Genomic DNA, 23,077 nt, shown 5'->3' with positions numbered 1-23,077 from the left:
TCCGGCCGTAGACTGTGTAATTACACAGAGAGCGTCTCGTGTAACACCTCTGCTGTTTCTAAGTGCTACGAACAACAGGTGTTACTATGGCTCAGAGTGATGGTGCTCAAGATACCGACCCCGGAAGGACGAGGGCTGGCAGTTGGCCCCGCCCGGATCCTGAAATGTGACCTGCAGTGACCGCGGATGTCAGCAGCGAGCGCCGAACCGCCGCGCCCTCAACTCACGATGGGCAGGTACCAGCAGTCAGGGAGCCTCGGAACTGGCTCAGGGCCACTCCCTCCCCACGGGAGGCATAAAGGCCGGGCCGAGGCCGAGCCGGTCACACGGGGCTCCGGAGAATAAGAGTGCGGGTGTCTAAGCGCTACTGCCGGCTCCGCCATGTGGACTCTCACCGTGTGCTGTGCGGGACTCCTGCTGCTCCAGGCCGCCGCCGCTCAGGAGGCCTCGTCCGACATGTAAGTCTGCCCTCCCCACCGCTTCTAGTACTGTAGCGGCCTGTGCCCGTGTAGGGGAGCTCCGTCACTGCATCTCTACCCTGACCACCAGCAGCACTGTGCTCACCACTACACACAGCTCCGTCAGTGCACCTCAGCCCTGACCAGTGCTCACCACTGCACACAGCTCCGTCAATGCATCTCTACCCTGACCACCACCAGCAGCACTGTGCTCACCACTACACACAGCTCCGTCAGTGTACCTCAGCCCTGACCAGTGTTCACCACTACACACAGCTCCGGCAGTGCACCTCAGCCCTGACCAGTGCTTACCACTGCACACAGCTCCGTCAGTGCATCTCTACCCTGACCACGAGCATCAAGTGCTCACCACTGCACACAGTTCCGTCAATGCATCTCTACTCTGACCACCCGCATCAAGTGCTCCCCACTGCACACAGCTCCGTCAGTGCATCTCTGCCCTGACCTGTGCTCCCCACTGCACACAGCACCGTCAGTGCATCTCTGCCCTGACCTGTGCTCCCCACTGCACACAGCACCGTCAGTGCACCTCTGCCCTGACCTGTGCTCACCACTGCACACAGCTCCGTCAATGCATCTCTACTCTGACCACCAGCATCAAGTGCTCCCCACTACACACAGCTCTGTCAGTGCACCTCAGCCCTGACCAGTGCTCACCACTGCACACAGCTCCGTCAATGCATCTCTACTCTGACCACCAGCAGCACTGTGCTTACCACTACACACAGCTCCGTCAGTGCACCTCAGCCCTGACCAGTGCTTACCACTGCACACAGCTCCGTCAGTGCATCTCTACCCTGACCACGAGCATCAAGTGCTCACCACTGCACACAGTTCCGTCAATGCATCTCTACTCTGACCACCCGCATCAAGTGCTCCCCACTGCACACAGCTCCGTCAGTGCATCTCTGCCCTGACCTGTGCTCCCCACTGCACACAGCACCGTCAGTGCATCTCTGCCCTGACCTGTGCTTCCCACTGCACACAGCACCGTCAGTGCACCTCTGCCCTGACCTGTGCTCACCACTGCACACAGCTCCGTCAATGCATCTCTACTCTGACCACCAGCATCAAGTGCTCCCCACTACACACAGCTCTGTCAGTGCACCTCAGCCCTGACCAGTGCTCACCACTGCACACAGCTCCGTCAATGCATCTCTACTCTGACCACCAGCAGCACTGTGCTCACCACTACACACAGCTCCGTCAGTGCACCTCAGCCCTGACCAGTGCTCACCACTGCACACAGCTCCGTCAATGCATCTCTACTCTGACCACCAGCATCAAGTGCTCCCCACTGCACACAGCTCCGTCTGTGCACCTCAGCCCTGACCAGTGCTCACCACTGCACACAGCTCCGTCAATGCATCTCTACTCTGACCACCAGCATCAAGTGCTCACCACTACACACAGCTCCGTCTGTGCACCTCAGCCCTGACCAGTGCTTACCACTGCACACAGCTCCGTCAATTCATCTCTACTCTGTCCACCAGCACCAAGTGCTCCCCACTGCACACAGCTCCGTCAGTGCATCTCTACTCTGACCACCAGCATCAAGTGCTCCCCACTGCACACAGCTCCGTCAGTGCATCTCTACCCTGACCACTAGCATCAAGTGCTCACCATTGCACACAGCTCCGTCAATGCATCTCTACCCTGACCACCAGCATAAAGTGCTCCCCACTGCACACAGCTCCGTCAGTGCATCTCTACCCTGACCACCAGCATAAAGTGCTCACCATTGCACACAGCTCCGTCAATGCATCTCTACCCTGACCACCAGCATCAAGAGCTCCCCACTGCACACAGCTCCGTCAGTGCATCTCTACTCTGACCACCAGCATCAAGCGCTCACTACTGCACACAGCTCCGTCAGTGCATCTCTACTCTGACCACCAGCATCAAGTGCTCCCCACTGCACACAGCTCCGTCTGTGCACCTCAGCCCTGACCAGTGCTCACCACTGCACACAGCTCCGTCAGTGCAGCTCTACTCTGACCACCAGCATCAAGTGCTCACCACTACACACAGCTCCGTCTGTGCACCTCAGCCCTGACCAGTGCTTACCACTGCACACAGCTCCGTCAATGCATCTCTACTCTGTCCACCAGCACCAAGTGCTCCTCACTGCACACAGCTCCGTCAATGCATCTTTACCCTGACCACCAGCATCAAGTGCTCCCCACCGCACACAGCTCCGTCAGTGCATCTCTACTCTGACCACCAGCATCAAGTGCTCCCCACTGCACACAGCTCCGTCAGTGCATCTCTACCCTGACCACCACCAGCAGCACTGTGCTCACCACTACACACAGCTCCGTCAGTGTACCTCAGCCCTGACCAGTGTTCACCACTACACACAGCTCCGGCAGTGCACCTCAGCCCTGACCAGTGCTTACCACTGCACACAGCTCGGTCAATGCATCTCTACTCTGACCACCAGCAGCACTGTGCTTACCACTACACACAGCTCCGTCAGTGCACCTCAGCCCTGACCAGTGCTTACCACTGCACACAGCTCCGTCAGTGCATCTCTACCCTGACCACGAGCATCAAGTGCTCACCACTGCACACAGTTCCGTCAATGCATCTCTACTCTGACCACCCGCATCAAGTGCTCCCCACTGCACACAGCTCCGTCAGTGCATCTCTGCCCTGACCTGTGCTCCCCACTGCACACAGCACCGTCAGTGCATCTCTGCCCTGACCTGTGCTCCCCACTGCACACAGCACCGTCAGTGCACCTCTGCCCTGACCTGTGCTCACCACTGCACACAGCTCCGTCAATGCATCTCTACTCTGACCACCAGCATCAAGTGCTCCCCACTACACACAGCTCTGTCAGTGCACCTCAGCCCTGACCAGTGCTCACCACTGCACACAGCTCCGTCAATGCATCTCTACTCTGACCACCAGCAGCACTGTGCTTACCACTACACACAGCTCCGTCAGTGCACCTCAGCCCTGACCAGTGCTTACCACTGCACACAGCTCCGTCAGTGCATCTCTACCCTGACCACGAGCATCAAGTGCTCACCACTGCACACAGTTCCGTCAATGCATCTCTACTCTGACCACCCGCATCAAGTGCTCCCCACTGCACACAGCTCCGTCAGTGCATCTCTGCCCTGACCTGTGCTCCCCACTGCACACAGCACCGTCAGTGCATCTCTGCCCTGACCTGTGCTCCCCACTGCACACAGCACCGTCAGTGCACCTCTGCCCTGACCTGTGCTCACCACTGCACACAGCTCCGTCAATGCATCTCTACTCTGACCACCAGCATCAAGTGCTCCCCACTACACACAGCTCTGTCAGTGCACCTCAGCCCTGACCAGTGCTCACCACTGCACACAGCTCCGTCAATGCATCTCTACTCTGACCACCAGCAGCACTGTGCTCACCACTACACACAGCTCCGTCAGTGCACCTCAGCCCTGACCAGTGCTCACCACTGCACACAGCTCCGTCAATGCATCTCTACTCTGACCACCAGCATCAAGTGCTCCCCACTGCACACAGCTCCGTCTGTGCACCTCAGCCCTGACCAGTGCTCACCACTGCACACAGCTCCGTCAATGCATCTCTACTCTGACCACCAGCATCAAGTGCTCACCACTACACACAGCTCCGTCTGTGCACCTCAGCCCTGACCAGTGCTTACCACTGCACACAGCTCCGTCAATTCATCTCTACTCTGTCCACCAGCACCAAGTGCTCCCCACTGCACACAGCTCCGTCAGTGCATCTCTACTCTGACCACCAGCATCAAGTGCTCCCCACTGCACACAGCTCCGTCAGTGCATCTCTACCCTGACCACTAGCATCAAGTGCTCACCATTGCACACAGCTCCGTCAATGCATCTCTACCCTGACCACCAGCATAAAGTGCTCCCCACTGCACACAGCTCCGTCAGTGCATCTCTACCCTGACCACCAGCATAAAGTGCTCACCATTGCACACAGCTCCGTCAATGCATCTCTACCCTGACCACCAGCATCAAGAGCTCCCCACTGCACACAGCTCCGTCAGTGCATCTCTACTCTGACCACCAGCATCAAGCGCTCACTACTGCACACAGCTCCGTCAGTGCATCTCTACTCTGACCACCAGCATCAAGTGCTCCCCACTGCACACAGCTCCGTCTGTGCACCTCAGCCCTGACCAGTGCTCACCACTGCACACAGCTCCGTCAGTGCAGCTCTACTCTGACCACCAGCATCAAGTGCTCACCACTACACACCGCTCCGTCTGTGCACCTCAGCCCTGACCAGTGCTTACCACTGCACACAGCTCCGTCAATGCATCTTGTTAGAAAAGGTAGATGGACCGGGAGGGTCGGCCGGGGTCAGGAGGAGAGGTCTCCGGGGAGAGCCGTCTCCAGCGATCGTACAGACAAGTAACTTCCCCCCCACAGACAGATATCACACACGGATAAGGTTCAGTGTTCTTTATAAGCACTTATTTAAGGTACGGTTAAATGGTACAAGGAGGTCTGGACTCAGGGGTCCCCTCGATTAGAGTCTCGCAAGGTAGGGAAGGGGGTAGCGGGACAGTCTATTTACCAATCAGGTAGTTCGGATGAGATGATGATGAGCTCACAATCCTCGAGCTTGGTGGTTAGGTGGTATGGGCCGCGGCAGCGCCAGCAGGTCCCGGTGTGGATGGTCGATACAACGGGCCGCGGCAGCGCCAGCAGGTCCCCGGAAGATATACGGTCCGCGGCAGCGCCAGCAGGTCCCGGTGAGGATGGTCGTTACAACGGGCCGCGGCAGCGCCAGCAGGTCCCAGGAAGATGACTGTTGCAGAAGGCCGCGGCAGCGCCAGCAGGTCCCGGTGAGGATGGTCGTTACAACGGGCCGCGGCAGCGCCAGCAGGTCCCAGGAAGGTGAAGGTTGCAGAAGGCCGCGGCAGCGCCAGCAGGCAGGACGATGGTTCACAAGAGCGGGCTACGGCAGCGCCAGTAGACCGTCAGGGTTGAGTTCACTCGGTGTCTCTCGACTCCAGGATACAACTGCCTTCCTGCTCCGGAGCTGCCTCAGTTATAGGGCTGGTGCCCTTTGATGTCCGGACCCTCGCACTTGGAGGTCGGAGGGTCCGGGATGAAGGTGTCCAGACACCCAGCAGGGGGTGGAGCCAGTGCCTGGGGGAGCTGGGGGCGATCGGCACCTGGCGGGGGAGAGCCCTTGACACTTCGTTCTCCCATTGACCTGCCAAGTGGTCCGCTCACCTCCTGGGTGGATGGTGGTGCCGGGATGTCGGGGCCGGCCAGGCCCGGGGTTAGGGTCGAGGGGAGGCCATGCGGCCGCGTGGTGCAGGGCCCAAGATGGCGGCTTGACCCGGCCGGGAAAGCCGGTGGGGCTGGACCCCGTGATGAGTAGGGGTCCGAGGGCAGAGGGTCCGTCGGGAGACGGAGTACAGGTGCTTGTTGCGGGGATATGCCAGGTGGGCCGGGGTTCGGGCCCCGTCGAGCGGGGAGGGAGCAAGCCGTCTGTGAGGCCTGTCCAACATGCGTCCCCCCCAGCTGAAGGCGGGGAGAGTCACCCATCTCCTTGGGGACTCTCTTCGTCGAGGCGGAAAAAGCGGGACAGGCCATCTGCGTTGGCGTGGTCTTGGCCTGGTCGGTGCTCCACGGTGAAGTCCATTCCCTGCAGGGAAATGGACCAGCGCAAGAGTTTTGGGTTCTCCCCCCGCATCTGCATCAGCCATTGCAGGGGTCGATGGTCGGTTTGTACCCGGAAGTGGGTACCGAAGAGATAGGGTCGGAGCTTTTTGAGGGCCCACACTACTGCAAATGCCTCCCTCTCGATGGTGCTCCAACGCTGTTCTCGGGCCAGGAGACGTCGGCTGATGAAGGCCACCGGCTGGTCATGACCTTCGGGGTTCAGCTGAGAGAGGACGGCCCCGATGCCGTGGTCGGAGGCGTCGGTCTGCACCACAAATTCCTGACTGTAATCGGGGGCCTGGAGCACCGGGGCGGTGCACAGGGCGGCCTTCAGCTCCTCGAAGGCCGCTTGACAATCAGGAGTCCAGTTGACCCGCTTCGGCTGGTTCTTGGATGTGAGACCCGTGAGGGGCCCCACGATGCTGCCGTAGTCCTTCACGAACCGCCGGTAGTAGCCGGTGAGCCCCAAGAAGGCTTGGACCTCGGTCTGGGTGACGGGGGGCTGCCAGGACTGGATGGCAGCAATCTTAAGTTGTAGTGGGGCCACCAGCCCGCTCCCCACTTGGTGCCCAAGGTAGGTCACAGACCCTTGGCCAATCTGGCACTTGCCGGCCTTAATGGTGAGGCCGTCCCGCTGGAGGGCTTGCAGGACCTCTTGGAGGTGACGGAGGTGGTCGGACCAGTGGCGGCTGTATACAGCGATATCGTCCAGGTAGGCAGCGCTGAATTCTTCAAGCCCTGCCAAGACCTGGTTCACAAGGCGTTGGAACGTGGCGGGGGCATTCTTCATGCCAAAGGGCATGACCTTAAATTGATAGTGGCCATCGGGGGTAGAGAAGGCTGACCGTTCCTGAGCCCTGGGTGTGAGGCCGATCTGCCAGTAGCCCGCCGTTAGGTCGAAGATACTAAGGTAGCGGGCGGCCCCCAGCCGGTCGATCAGCTCGTCTGCTCGGGGGATGGGATGAGCGTCGGTCCGGGTGACAGCGTTCAAGCCCCGGTAGTCGACGCAGAATCTCAGTTCAGGGGCGGAGCCGGGGGCAGCGGCCTTGGGAACTAATACGACCGGACTGGCCCAGGGACTGTCCGAGGGCTCGATGACCCCGATCGTGAGCATCTTGGCCACTTCCTCCTGTATGCAGGCCCGTACCCGATCTGGTACGCGGTAGGCCCGGTGCCGGACAGGGGGACTGTCCCCGGTGTCTACGTCGTGCAAACACCAGGGGGTGACCCCGGGGGTGAGGGAGAACAGGGCAGCGAACTGCAGCAGGAGGTTCCGGCAGTCCTGGCGTTGCTCTGAAGTGAGGGCGTCCGAGAGCCGGACCCCGTCCACGGAGCCGTCCTTCTCCTGAGTCTTCAGGAGGTCCGGGAGGGGCTCGGAGTCTTCTTCTGTGCTACTGTCTGTAGCCATCAAGAGGCTTAGTTCGGAGCGCACAAAGTGCGGTTTGAGCCGGTTGGTGTGGAGGACCCGAAGGGGGTTCCGGGAGGACCCCATGTCGATGAGGTAGGTGACGGGGCTTTTGCGCTCGACCACTTTGAAGGGCCCCGTCCACTTATCTTGCAGGGCACATGGTTCGGTGGGGGACATCACCCATACTTGCTGCCCAGGCTCGAATTCAACGGAGGAGGCATTGTGATCATACCACCTCTTCATGTCCTCCTGGCTGGCCTCGAGGTTCGCCTTGGCCATCTCCCTGAAGCGCCGGGTCTGGTTTCGTAAGGCCAGGATGTATTTGAAGACGTCTGGAGGGGTCGTTAGGGGGGGCCATCTCCCAACCTTCCTTGACTAGGCTGAGGGGCCCTCGCACAGGGTGTCCGTATAGGAGTTCAAAGGGGCTAAAACCGAGGGACTTCTGGGGCACTTCCCGGTAGGCGAAGAGGAGGCACGGGAGCAGTACATCCCACTGGCGACGGAGAGGTTCTTCCAATCCCCCAATCATCCCTTTGAGAGTGCGGTTAAAACGCTCCACTAGTCCGTTCCCTTGGGGGTGATAGGGGGTCGTGAATCTGTAGGTGACCCCGCATTGTTGCCAGAGGGACTTCATGTACTTTGATATGAAATTCGTGCCTCGGTCGCTGACGACTTCTCGGGGGAAGCCTACCCGGGAGAAGATCCCCATCAGGGCCCGGCCAACCACTGGAGCGGTCACTGTCCGTAGAGGCACCGCCTCGGGGTAGCGGGTGGCATGGTCCACTAGTACCAAGATGAACCTGTGTCCTTGTGCCGTGCGGGGGTCCAGAGGTCCCACAATGTCTATCCCCACCCTCTCGAACGGGGTGGTGACCACCGGGAAGGGTTGTAGAGGGGCCTTCAGCTTCCGGCCACTCTTCCCGCTGGCTTGGCATGTGGGGCACGATCGGCAGTGGTTCAGGACGTCATTCCTCATTTTCGGCCAAAAAAAGTGGGTCACCAGGCGACTGTACGTTTTGTCCTGGCCCAGGTGTCCAGCCAGGGGGACATCGTGGGCTAGGTTGAGCAGAAAGTCTCGGAAGCGGAGCGGTACCACCAGAACTCGACCGGCCCCCAGCTCGGCGATTCTTTGCTCGCTGTAGAGCAGGTCGTTATCCCAGTAGACCCAGTGGGTTCCTGTGGTGTCCCCGGCGGTTTGGGTGCTGGCTTGTTGGCGGAGTCCCTCGAGGGAGGGACAGGTCTTTTGTTCCTGGCGGAACTGTTCTTGGGTGGGCCCCCCTTCTTGCCGCCACTGAGCCAGATCCGGAAGGTCCTGGTGTTGCGCGTCTTCCTCGGTAGTCGGGTCCGGGAGGTCGGACTCGCCGTTGTCCTCTACGGGGGCAACCGGGGGCGGAGGTGCTGGCCATTCGGTTTCTTCTGATCGGGGGGCGGCACGGGCGGCCATGGATCGGGTGGTTATGCAGGCCCAGTCCGGGAGGCCCAGCATCCCCAAGTGCTCTCTTCTCTCAACGGTGGCCCACGGGGAACTCTCGAGGTCCTTCCCCAGGAGGCAGTCCACGGGGGCATCGTCCCGGACCGTCACCTTCAGTAGGCCGGAGACCCCTCCCCATTCAAACGGGACGCAGGCCATCTTACACATGCTCTCAGAGTTATCTGCCGAGCGGACGGGGCAGAGAATGTTCGGCAGGATCTGCTCGGGCTTCACCAGGTGACAGCGGACGGCCGTCACGCTGGCGCCGGTGTCACGCAAGGCCTCGGCTCTCTGTCCATTAATGGTCACCCACTGACCATATTTTCTGGTGTTGGCGGGTAGGGGAGCCCGCGGAACCATGTCCCTTCCCCCTAAGCATGCCAGGACCATGGCGGCCGGTTCCCACCCTTGCTGGTCCGGCTCATACTCCTCGGGTCCCTCCGATGATTGCTCTTCCCCCAGGGCAGCGGCAGCTACCTGGCGGGGCTTGGGTGGTTGGTTTAGCGGGCAGTTCGGATCGTTGGCGTAGTGGCCTAGTCGCTGGCACCGGTGGCACGTGACGTTGGCTCGGTACCCAGGCCGCAATGGGGGGTTGCCCCGGCCGGCCGGAGGTGGGGTGCTGGCCACGGGTGTTGCTGGTAAGGCGTCTCTCCCTCGCCCCTGGCCCCCTCCTCCTCCCCGAGGACGGTGCTGGCCTTGGTTGCTTCTGTTCTGGTCGTGTGGCCCTTTCCGGCCCACTCGGGTGCTTTCCCACCGGTCAGCTTCGGCGGCGAGCTGCCGGGGGTCAGTCAGCTTACTGTCGAGTAGGTGCTGCCTGAGCTCGACGAAACAGTTGTTTGATAGGTGCTCCCATACCATAAGGTTGAAGAGTTGTTCGTAGGTGGTGACCTGATTTCCCTTGATCCAACCCTCGAAGGCCCGGCTGAAATAGTTCACGTATTCCACCCAAGTTGTACCTGGGATCCGGGTGCAATCTCTGAACCTCTGGCGGTACATCTCGGGCGTGAGGCCGTAGCGGGTGAGGAGGGCAGCCTTCATGTGGTCGTAGGACGACATTTGGTGATCGGGGAGCTGCAGCAGGGCATCGCGACCCTCGTTGATGAATCTCCCCCAAAGTCCGGCTCCCCAATCACTCCGGTCGATCCGGTGGGAGGTCATTGCGATCTCATAGGCTTTAAACCACTGTTGTATGTCGTCTTCTCGGACATACTCGCGGACCATATCCTTGGGGATGTGAACTTTTTTCTCAATAGGCCCCGGGGTGTGTGGTCGCTCAGGCACCCCCAGTTCCTTATTCTGTTTGCGCAGTTCTATTTCCGCCAGTCGGCGCTCGTGCTCGAGCGTTATTTTTTTCTCTTCCAGCTCTCTTTGTCTCTGCTTTTCTTCTCGTTCCTCTCGAAGCCGCATAAGCTCGAGGTTGATTTTCTGTTCAGCTAACTTAAGTTCCCCATCCATCTTGAGTCGTGCCATCTCTAATTCGTGTAATCTGACTCTGTCTCTTTCTCGTATCTCCTCCTGTGAGAGGCCCGTTCCCCGCTCCTCGGGAGCCGTGGCGTTCCCCTCTGGTGTGATGCTGGTTTGGTCTGGTGTGACGCTGTTTTGGTCGGAGGGTCCTGTGACCCCAGTTTCTGTCCATGACTCAAGAGCGCGCTTTAGATCGTCCTTGGTACTCAGGCCGGTGGTAGCAATGCCAAGTTCTATGCAAAATTGTCTCAGTTCGCGGTGGTTGTATTCTTCTAATTTCTCCATTTGGAACTTCTCGGTGGAGCTGCTATCTTTGGTCGACATCGTGCTTTGTCGTGGGGTGAGCTACTCTCTGTACGATTACGCGTTGATTCGGATCGCGCCGCTGGCCACCAATGTTAGAAAAGGTAGATGGACCGGGAGGGTCGGCCGGGGTCAGGAGGAGAGGTCTCCGGGGAGAGCCGTCTCCAGCGATCGTACAGACAAGTAACTTCCCCCCCACAGACAGATATCACACACGGATAAGGTTCAGTGTTCTTTATAAGCACTTATTTAAGGTACGGTTAAATGGTACAAGGAGGTCTGGACTCAGGGGTCCCCTCGATTAGAGTCTCGCAAGGTAGGGAAGGGGGTAGCGGGACAGTCTATTTACCAATCAGGTAGTTCGGATGAGATGATGATGAGCTCACAATCCTCGAGCTTGGTGGTTAGGTGGTATGGGCCGCGGCAGCGCCAGCAGGTCCCGGTGTGGATGGTCGATACAACGGGCCGCGGCAGCGCCAGCAGGTCCCCGGAAGATATACGGTCCGCGGCAGCGCCAGCAGGTCCCGGTGAGGATGGTCGTTACAACGGGCCGCGGCAGCGCCAGCAGGTCCCAGGAAGATGACTGTTGCAGAAGGCCGCGGCAGCGCCAGCAGGTCCCGGTGAGGATGGTCGTTACAACGGGCCGCGGCAGCGCCAGCAGGTCCCAGGAAGGTGAAGGTTGCAGAAGGCCGCGGCAGCGCCAGCAGGCAGGACGATGGTTCACAAGAGCGGGCTACGGCAGCGCCAGTAGACCGTCAGGGTTGAGTTCACTCGGTGTCTCTCGACTCCAGGATACAACTGCCTTCCTGCTCCGGAGCTGCCTCAGTTATAGGGCTGGTGCCCTTTGATGTCCGGACCCTCGCACTTGGAGGTCGGAGGGTCCGGGATGAAGGTGTCCAGACACCCAGCAGGGGGTGGAGCCAGTGCCTGGGGGAGCTGGGGGCGATCGGCACCTGGCGGGGGAGAGCCCTTGACACTTCGTTCTCCCATTGACCTGCCAAGTGGTCCGCTCACCTCCTGGGTGGATGGTGGTGCCGGGATGTCGGGGCCGGCCAGGCCCGGGGTTAGGGTCGAGGGGAGGCCATGCGGCCGCGTGGTGCAGGGCCCAAGATGGCGGCTTGACCCGGCCGGGAAAGCCGGTGGGGCTGGACCCCGTGATGAGTAGGGGTCCGAGGGCAGAGGGTCCGTCGGGAGACGGAGTACAGGTGCTTGTTGCGGGGATATGCCAGGTGGGCCAGGGTTCGGGCCCCGTCGAGCGGGGAGGGAGCAAGCCGTCTGTGAGGCCTGTCCAACACATCTCTACTCTGTCCACCAGCACCAAGTGCTCCTCACTGCACACAGCTCCGTCAATGCATCTTTACCCTGACCACCAGCATCAAGTGCTCCCCACCGCACACAGCTCCGTCAGTGCATCTCTACTCTGACCACCAGCATCAAGTGCTCCCCACTGCACACAGCTCTGTCAGTGCATCTCTACCCTGACCACCAGCATCAAGTGCTCACCATTGCACACAGCTCCGTCAATGCATCTCTACCCTGACCACCAGCATCAAGTGCTCCCCACTGCACACAGCTCCGTCAGTGCATCTCTACTCTGACCACCAGCATCAAGCGCTCACTACTGCACATAGCTCCGTCAGTGCATCTCTACTCTGACCACCAGCATCAAGTGCTCCCCACTGCACACAGCTCTGTCAGTGCATCTCTACCCTGATCACCAGCATCAACTGCTCCCCGATGCACATAGCTCCGTCAATGCATCTCTACCCTGACCACAGCATCAAGTGCTCCCCACTGCACACAGCTCCGTCAGTGCATCTCTACTCTGACCACCAGCATCAAGTGCTCCCCACTGCACACAGCTCCGTCAGTGCATCTCTACTCTGACCACCAGCATCAAGCGCTCACCACTGCACACAGCTCCGTCCGTGCATCTCTACCCTGACCACCAGCATCAAGCGCTCACCATTGCACACAGCTCCGTCAGTGCATCTCTACCCTGACCACCAGCATGAACTGCTCACCACTGCACACATCTCCGTCAGTGCATCTCTACCCTGACCACCAGCATCAAGCGCTCACCATTGCACACAGCTCCGTCAGTGCATCTCTACCCTGACCACCAGGATCATGTGTTCATCACTGCAAACAGCTCCGTCACTGCAACTCTACCCTGATCTGTGCTCACCACTGCACACAGCTGCATCAGGGCACCTCAGCCCTGACCTGTGCTCACCACTGCACACAGCTCTGTTGATGCCCCTCATCTCTGTGCTCACCACTGCACACAGCTCTGTTGATGCCCCTCATCTCTGTGCTCACCACTGCACACAGCTCCGTCAGTGCACCTCAACCCTGACCACCAGCATCAAATGCTCACTACTGCACACAGCTCTGCTGATGCACCTCAACCCTGACCACCAGCATCAAGTGTTTACCACTGCACACAGCTCCATCGGTGCATCTGTACCCTGACCACCAGCATCAAGCGCTCACCACTACACACAGCTCCGTCAGTGCTCCTCTACCCTGACCTGTGCTCACCACTGCACACAGCTGTCTCTGCACCTCTACCCTGACCTGTGCTCACCACTGCACACAGCTGCGTCAGTGCACCTCAGCCCTGACCAGCAGCAGCATCATGTGCTCACCACTGCACACAGCTCTGCTGATACACCTCTACCCTGACCTGTGCTCACCACTGCACACAGCTCCGTCAGTGCACCTCTACCCTGACCTGTGCTCACCACTGCACACAGCTCCGATGATGCACCTCAGTCTGGACCAGTGCTCACCACCGCACACAGCTCCATCAGTGCACCTCAGCTCTGACCTGTGCTCACTACTTCACACAGCTCTGCTGGTGCACCTCAGCTCTGACCTGTGCTCACCACTGCACACATCTCCATCACAGCACCTCCACCCTGACCACTGCACACAGCTCTGATGGTGCTCCACCACCCTCACACTCCCAGCATCTCATTCTTCCAGTGGTTAGGCTACAGCTCGGTCAATCCTTCTCTGCCCTGTGTCAGCAGCACGCGGGGCTCTCACAGCTCCCGTGTCAGCAGCACCCAGGGCTCACAGCTCCCGTGTCAGCAGCAGGGTGCTGGACGTCTAGTTCCATGCAGCTGGGTTGGCTAAATTATGTTGCTAGAAAAGACATTTATGTGGTGTAGTGCAGCGCTCTTTGTGACGGTATTACTACATTATGTTGTAATCGTTTTCATGTGGTGAAACCGCATGAGCAAAGATGTCCCCTCCATACCGGTTTAAAAAACCAAAGACCGCAGTAAGCAACTGAAACCTTTCTGGGGGCCACTGTGGGTGCCTTCCACTGCTCGGGGACACAGGCTGTCGCGCTTTTAGAAACTTTAGATCCATTTGAGCTCATCTTATATTTTTTTTAATATAATTTGTAGATTATTCGGCAGATTTTGTGGCATACAATTCTGTGGCATTTTGTGCATAACTCCAGTGGCCCTGGTGTGCACGTGCAGCTCAGTCAATGCACCTCAGTCCCCCTGAGCCAGCATCGTGTTCACCCCTCACTCACCCACAGACCCCCTTCCGCTCTCAGGTGAGTGCATGCGTCTCTGGTAATGCATGGTTGCCCTAAGACAACAAAGTGTCCACCCCTCACACACCCACAGACCCCTTTCCACTCCCGTGAGTGAATGCACCTCTGCTCATGCATGGCTGCCCTGAGACCGCATCATATGCACCCCACAGACTTCCTTCCACTCTCGGGTGAGTGCATGCGCCTCTGGGAATGCATAGCTGCTATGAGACAGAAAGTGTCCGCCCTTCACACACCCACAGAGCCCCTTCCACTCCCGTGAGTGAATGCACCTCTGGTAATGCATGGCTGGTCTGAGACCGCATCATATCCACCCCACAATCTTCCTTCCACTCTCGGGTGAGTGCATGCAGCTCTGGTAATGCATCTCAGCCCTAAGACACCATCGTGTGCACCCCTCACTCACCCACAGACCCCCTTCCGCTCTCGGGTGAGTGTATGCGCCTCTGGGAATGCATGGCTGCCCTGAGACTGCATCAAGTGTCCGCCCCTCACACACCCACAGAGCCCCTTCCACTCCTGTGTGTGCATGCACCCCTACTGTCTGTTGTAGCTAGTGGAGTGTGACCGTCTCCGTGCTCAAACATAACTGTAAAGCTGCCCTGAACTTGGTGACTTTGTCCATGGGCATCTTCAAACACCTCTGAATGGAATCTAACTCGATCCCCAGGAACTCTATAGTTGTTGCTGGCCCGACTGTCTTTCCCGGGGCCAAAGGAACCACAAAACTCCTGCAACACTCACCCACACTCCGGGGAGCCCTGTGACCCCAAGATAAGGAAATCATCCAGGTAATGCATGACCCACTGATGCCCGGTCTTCTGTCTGAATGCCCATTCCAAATATGAACTGAATCTTTAAAAATATGCGCATGACACAGAGCAGCCCATTGGCATACACATAGCCATATAAAATCTTCCTTGGAACTTAAAACCAAGCAGATGGTAATCATCCGGGTGGACCGGTAGTAAACGAAAAGCTGATTCTATGTCGGATTTTGCCATCAATGCTCCAGGGCCCAAACCCCTGAGCATCTCCACCGCTTGATCAAAAGAAGCGTACTTTACACTGCAAAACTTATCATCAATTGCGTCATTCAGTGAATTTACCCTGGGTGCTGACAGGTTGTGTATGAGTCTGAATTCCCCCTCAACTTTTTTGGGAACCACCCCTAACTGGGAGCAGACAAAATTCTCCACAGGGACGGACTCAAATGGGCCAGCTACTCTACCCAGGCGCAGTTTCTTGTCAATTTTTGTGGAAAATATACCGGGATTGGATCGCGCCGAGAGTTGATTCTTGCACTCTGGTGCTCCCACATAACCTAGCGCTGGTATCCTAAAACCATCCCTGAAACCATCCAAAAGAGTTCTCGCAGTAAGATGGCAGGGATACTTGTTGAGCCATGGTGTTAATGCCGTTACATCAATGGGAGACCGTGCTTTGAGCGGGGTCACCAATTCACTCCTGTTTTTTCCTACCCTTGTCTTTTGATTTTTTGAGATATTTGGACTCTGGGTGAGATGGGTTGGCACAAATGGAACATGCATGTTTGAACCTGCACATTCCTGGTGGTCTGATGCAAGTCCGTCTATTAAAATCCCAGCATGTTCCTTTCTTCCCCCGTTGCCATTTGAATTATTGGTGGAACTTGTGCTACCCTGTGACCAAAAGGAATGAAATGGCTGAAAAGACTGTGGGGACTGGCTCTTTGTATTATGTCCTTCCCCCACCAAATAGATCCAACCATGCTAATGTGTCAGTGCGGTCCCATGACGGTGATAGATCAGATGCCTTAGCCGTCCTGATATTCTTGTCGTAGTCCAATCCCCCCCCCCCCCCCCCCCCCCCCACCCGCAAATTTTATCTAGAGCCCGAACTATTCTGTTTTGGTAGCAAGCCATCTGTGCCTGTAAGTTGGGGAAACGCTCCGCCGTCACTGCCATAAATATGGAAAAAGCTCTGATCCAGTTGAGTTTTCTTCCACTCTGTATTTTAGCATTTGACTGGCCCATTCCCTGGGAAGCATATAATCTTTATTTTTTCTCGCATCCTCCATTTCTCTTTCGCAAATCGGTAATGAGAACATATTGAGATACTCCCCAGCCCAAATTCAGTTTTTTACCTCTTGTGACCCATGTCTGCCTAAAAGTTCTCTCTCTGAGCGGGACTCGCCCACATCCAACACTGGCATGTCGGCAGCTTACCTGCTGCGGTGGCCCCAGCTGCCTCCTGCTGCTTCCCCACTGCTGCACTGGAACCTGACAATCCCTTGTTCTCCAGTGTGCTGGTACCACCCCCTGAAATGATAGGCAAAGGTACAGCTGCCCCTTCAACAGTTTTTACCTCGGGCACCATATGAAACTGACACGATTTGTTTTTGACTCCGCCATTGCATCATTAGCCAAGTCCCTGGCCCCCACCGTTGAAGCGAGGATGCCTGCCTTCCCCAACCATGGCAAGATTGCTGCCAAATGTGAAACTGTCTTGTGGGATCCTCCCCCCCCCCCCTGCACCCCCTGGTGAACAGTGAATCCCCTGCGGGCATGGGCTGGGCAACAGGAGCCGGGACCCCTGGGACAGTTGGAGCCCCTCCTGAGGGCGCGGGTTGGGGGGCCGGCACTGGAGTCACAGGGTGGGCTGGCTGTGGTGTCGGTGTAGCCGGTGCCACTGGAGGAGCTAGTATTGGCACCAGGACGGGCGGTGTCACAGGAAGAGCTGGTACTGGGACCGGGGAGGCCGGTATCATAGGAGTGTCTGGTACTGGGGCGGGGGCTAGTGCATGAGGGACCTCGCCCTGAGGTACAGGTGGCACTTGAGGAACATCCCCCCCCCCCTGGGAACCTGTGGGATGGGTGCAGCAGGTTCTTCCCCCACCTGCTTCTTTGATCTAACCCTTCTTGGGATTGGGGGAAAAAGCTGCCTGGGGGGGGGGCACATTGCTGCGCCTAGCCCTCTCCTCTGGCCCCTCTTGACGCTCCTCTTTTCCCTAAGATTAGCAAGGCCACGACCCAGCTCATCCACCTTTTTCTTCATTTCCTCCATCAGCCTCTCCATACGAGAGCGCTGGTTCTCCCCCCCCCCCCCCCCTCTTCGCTTTTCCCGCCATTATCCACCACACTCACAAAGGTACTCTGACCCGCAGTCCAATGTCCCCTCACACCTGGCTACTGAATGAGGACTTGGCAGAATGGTGAAACAAGCACGCAACCCTGAGAGTACGGGTATCAGAACATAACCTCTATGCTGACAATGTTACTATACTGCCAGTTCCGCAAAAAACAGGTGTATATAAATTGCAAAGCACTTTTCTGAGTTAAATGGGACAGTCTACATCAACATTAGAAACAAACAACCGTGAGAGTAAGGGTTTCAGAGCGTAATCTTAGAATGATAAATAAACTACCTATATGCCACAAAACTAGGTATATAACATCCTGCACCCGCTCTTTTCTCTTGTTAACTAAATGTGCAGGAATTTTATATAGCGCAAATCACCAAGCGGTCTCTAAGCGCTTGCTTAGGGAACCCGTCCTGGTATTCCCCTGTGAGATAACCCAGCAGGGCATCCGCAAGGTGAAAGCCAGGCATTCCGCCGCGAGGGGCCCATGTGGAGATTAAGCAAGCTATTGCCCAGAGTCGCAGAGTGTGAACCCATGAATTGAGTATGCACTGGAGCGAGAATTATCGAATCCATGGACATTTATGGACTCAAGACCCAGCCGAGCCGGGAATTGAACCCTGGTCCCGGGCTGACCTCTGCTTCCAGGTCTGCCTCCTCTAACCAGTGAGCCACACTTCTCCAACTAAACAGTCTGGATCGAAATCAATTTCCATGAGCAGGTATAGTGCCTGCTCTCGTATTACTATAACGATGCCCACCTTTCGGGAGTGCTATCTCCCTTGCTATTTTGTGCGTGCTATGGCGCTGACGCGCAGTAACCTAATTTAGAGTATGGCGCACAGAAGCCAAGGCCTGACGCTATGCGTGGACCATGCACGCTACGGTGGCAACACGTGTGAACAAAATACCAATTGCAGGCACAGTTGGAGGTTTTTTGCAAGGCACCACGTTAAAATATGCGTCGGAACACAAACGAAATTGCGGGCACAACCGGAGGGTTAAAATGTGGGAACCCCCTAGCTTAGCCGCACGTGCGTTAGAGCCTACGCGCGGTGAGAAATCAACTATGGGCACAAATTACAAACCCTGACGGGCACCGCCACAACGTAACAGGGGGACGTGGTACCAAAACTGAGGGATGTACGCTTTCCAATGGTACTAGCGCCACCTCACCCGGGTACCTGCAGTTATCAGCACGTGACACGGAGCTTCCTGGTTGTCCCATCAGCTTCAGTCTTCGGCTCTCCCGACGTAAACCAGGACCAGCCGGCACACGATGTTGGAAGACCACGTTCTCCGCCGTCCAAAGCTCTAGCACACGACGTCACCTTTCACGAGTGTAGCGATACCTGTAAAAACAAAGTTGCAGACTCCTAGCGAGGCTGGGGAGCAAGGAGTGAAGAGACCGACTCCTGTGCTCCCCTGCCTTTTATATCCGCTTACGATGGCCAGGCCAGTTCTAACTGGCCCAACGTTGCCCAGTCATGTGACCCGGAAGTGATTCTAATCACTTCTGGGTCACGCCCCCGGGCCGGGACCTATGATGGAGGAGGCATGCCTGTCGCGTCACCAATGTGTGCGAGAGGCTTGCCTCCGGATCAGGAGGGGGCTGGCTCGACCGCCATACTTTTGGTGTGGCCGATGCCGGCCCCGCTGTTCTCTAATGCATGGCTGCCCTGCGACAGCATCAAGAGTTCATCCCTCACTCGCTCACAGGCCCCCTTCCAATCCTGTGAGTGCATGCACCTCTGGTAATGCATGGTTGCCCTGAGACCACAGCAAGTGTTTGCCCCTCACACCCACAAAACCCCTTCCACTCTCAGGTGAGTGTCTGCACCTCTAGTAATGCTTGACTACCCCGAGACAACAAGGGTTCATCCCTCACTCGCCCACAGACCCCCTTGCACTCGAGTGAGCGTCTGCACCTCTGGTAATGCATGCCCCCCTGAGCCAGCATCTGGTTCACTCCTCACACCCACACACCCCCTTCCACTCTCTGGTGAGTACATGCATCTCTGATAATGCATGTCTGCCCTTAGCCAGCATCAACGGTTCACCCCTCGCACACCCACAAACCCTTTTCCACTCTTGGGTGAGTGCATGCAGCTCTGGTAATGCATGGCTGCCCTGAGACAGCATCAAGTGTCCACCCCTGATACACACAGACCCCCCCCCCCCTCCACTCTCGGACGAGTGCATGCAGCTCTGGTAATGCATGTCCTCCCCAAGCCAGCATCAAGTGTTCATCCCTCACACACTCTCAGACCCCCTTCCACTCTCGGGTGAGTGACTGCAGCTCTGGTAGTGCATGGCGCCCTGAGCCAGCATCAAGGGTTTACCCCTCACAAACCCCCTTCCACTCTCGGGGAGTGCATGCACGCACCTCGTACTCAGACCCCTTCCACTCTCGGGTGAGTGTCTGCACCTCTGCTAATGCATGTCCGCATCAAGTGTTCATCCCTCACACACTCACAGACCTCTTCCACTCTCGGTGAGTGCATGCATGCACCTCTGGTAATGCATGGCTTCCCTGAGCCAGCATAGAGTGTTTACCCCTCACACACCCACAGACCCCTCTTCCACTCTCGGGTGAGTGTCTGCAGCTCTGGTAATGCACTTCGTCTGCCGTCTGGTAAGGAGTCGGGTGCAGCTGTGTTTCTGTGGAATCCTGCTCCGCTGGATCACAAGGGTGCCAGTGGGCCTGTAATGCAGATGTCACAGGTGTGGCAACACTGGACCAGATTTTACCAGCCGGAAAAACTGGCCGATCAAGCTACTTGTGGCTTTGGCTGTAACAGCAGCCAGGCTTCTGTGTGCTTCACTGCCTACTCTCTTATGCTGGGAACGCACTCCCTTGCTAGGACACCTCCCCTCCCCCCCCTCCAACCCCACACTCTTCTGAACCCCTCTCCATCCATCCACCCTTGCCCAGTACTATAGCCAGTAGCGGCTGGCATGTTGTGTGGGGAGGGGGGTGGTTAGTAGTACTACTAGTAATAATAATAATCCTTCCTTTCCTCCGACCCGGGTTCCATATCTTTACTGCTCCTGCCTCTGACAGGAACAGGAAGCCTGCCTCCCTCCCTCCCCTGCCCTCCCCTCCCCGAAGCCAATCACAACGCTCCAGTGGAGCGTTGAGTGGTCTAGACGCCGCCCTGCCAGGGGCTGTAGGGGATGGCATGTACTCCATGTAGGCTGTTATGCAGCCTGCATGAATAAGTGCTGAGTGCGCATGACTGCTTTGGGCAGCCCGAGAGGGCCGACCAAACAGTCTTTGCGCACTCAGGAGAGGGTAAGCGACTCCTCCCTTGCCAGGGCAGCTCCACCCACCCGCCTGCAATGCGCAAAGAAACATATAATGTAATACCCAAAAGTTATTACCGTTTTATGGTTTGGCTTTCTCGCACTGTGAGAAAGCAGTAGGGCAGCGCTCCTCCGCCCTAGTCGGAAGAGCCGCCCCTGCCTATAGCCACACTACCACCTCTTTCCTCATCTTCAAAAAGGACCTTAGAACCCTTCTCTTGCAAAGACACTGTTACCAATAATTCTGATTGTTAGATTTTCCTAACTGGAACTAGTTCGCCCTTCTGCTTAAACTGTGAAATATGTGCTTTTGAAACCCTAATCGCTCCAACTTTAGTCTGCGATGTGTAAATTTTTGTGAATACATATTTTGTAAATATGTAATCATCACTCTGCGCAACCCTAGTAGTTCTGTTTTGTCACCTACCGTGTTACCTCTAATGTCTGGTCTAATGTACTTCGCTCTATTGTAAAGCGCTCTGACACCTCTGGGTAACGTTGATTTAGTGTGCGGGGTTGCACCTTGTCCGTATTTCGCAACCAAGACCCAAGTCACAGCGGCATCACCTGTACCTGGCACCCTCTTCTCTCCCTCCCCCCCCCCCCCCACAGCCCCAGTGAGGACTCTAGTGTGGACCCCTTCACCGATCTGTCAATGCACCACAACCCTGAGCTGCTCCATCAGCAGCGATGAGCCATTAACAAACCCCACGCATGTATGGGGGACTTGCGATGCTCTTTGTAGGGGGGCGGGAGGGATCTTTACAATAGATGGTAAGTGGCCTCACGTCACGTGCCTGCCTGTGTGTGTATGTATGTGTGTATGTATATATACATATATAGTACAAACCAGTGGCGTAAGGCAAAATAATGGGGCCGCCCTGCAGAATGTGACGAGGGACCCTTGAGCATGCCGAGGGACCCTTGAGCATGCCGAGGGACCCTTGAGCATGCCGAGGGACCCTTGAGCATGCCGAGGGACCCTTGAGTATGCCGAGGGACCCTTGAGTATGCCGAGGGACCCTTGAGTATGCCTTATCTTGCAGGTATTGCTCGTCATTCTGCCAAATGGGGCCCCCTTGAAGCCCTGCTCCACAGGGGCCTGTCTCGCGTCCTTGGCACACACCTAACCGATCCCAAAGGCACTGTTCTAGCTTTTTAGCACAGATTCCTTTTACTACTTGTGGTTTCCCTCATGTAATCATGGGCTCAAATCCTAGCTCACAAAGTGCTGTTGTGTAAAGTGCTACAAGTGCACGGAGGTGTGTGACATCACACAGGCTCCTCGACAGCTCGTTTGGCATCAAGCCGCTGAGCATACATCTGCGCCGGTGTCACTTCATCACCCCCACGGAGTCCAACACTGCTTGTGCAGTGCAAGGCAGAGTCTGAGGTTCATCCTTCACCTCTCACGGCTCCTTGGGCCTCTGTACACCAGCATCCGTGGGGTGCTGGGGCGGCACTTAACGACACAGACTCTTTATTGTGACCAGGTTGTCTATTGAGGGGCGGTCTGTCTCGATACAACAAATCAATAAATCATTCTACCTTTAGTCATTTTATTATCAATAGGCAATTATTAATTAACAAGGCCAAACCTTTTGTCATGGTCTGTGGCCAGAAAACCAAGAAATGTAAAACCTTCTATAGTGAGAGCTCCCCAGTAGGATCTGTTAATACCTTTTGTTACCTGGGAATAACTTACTCCGGTAATGGGAACTGGATGCACAAACTTTTTAATGTTCATTCAACGATGGTTGAGTGCCCAAGGGATATTTAGATTCGCATCAAAGTTGGGCAATAGCTGTATTCCGGATATGGTAGATGTATATAAGGCTAGCTGTGTTGCCACAGCCCTTTAGGGTGCAGGGGTCATCACCCTAACCAGATTCTACAACACGAAGACCATTCTTTTCTAAAACGCCTTTTGTGTCTTCCCCATCAGCGTCTACCGAAATAATACATCGTGAAGTAGGAATAAACTACCTATCGGATCAGATGCTATGTGGCCTTTATTGCTATGGAGATCCATCTGGGCCAAAGATGAGACTAAATTTACTCATTAAAGATTGTCTACTCTTGGATGAAAGGTCACGTATCCCGTGGCTTAAATATATCCGTGATTCGTTTAGTCATTTATTTAATTTCCAGATTCAGGCAAATCCAGGTTGTGTGACAACCATATCTAAACAGGAGATCAAGAGTACCTTTTTAGCTCATAAAATAGAGACTTGTAAGAGTGGTAGAGAAGCAACCTACCTTTGTATTTCATCAACGGA

General features: G+C 56.6%; 1 protein-coding gene across 4 annotated transcripts in view; it reads left to right on the top strand.

Moving 5' to 3' along the window:
• Nucleotides 1-300: 300 nt before the first annotated feature.
• Nucleotides 301-23,077, top strand: part of LOC146813442 (ovostatin-like) — a 261,286-nt gene continuing 238,509 nt past the window's right edge. For all 4 annotated transcript variants that reach the window (XM_085620204.1, XM_085620203.1, XM_085620202.1 and 1 more), the window contains exon 1: nt 301-458. In XM_085620204.1, the coding sequence (XP_085476330.1) occupies nt 382-458 (77 nt within the window). In that variant the 5' untranslated portion in view covers nt 301-381. The remainder of the gene's footprint in view (nt 459-23,077) is intronic.

The sequence above is a fragment of the Triturus cristatus genome, chromosome 7 (assembly GCF_964204655.1).
Source record: "Triturus cristatus chromosome 7, aTriCri1.1, whole genome shotgun sequence".
Lineage (NCBI taxonomy): Eukaryota > Metazoa > Chordata > Amphibia > Caudata > Salamandridae > Triturus > Triturus cristatus.
This window is presented reverse-complemented; position numbering and strand designations above follow the sequence as displayed.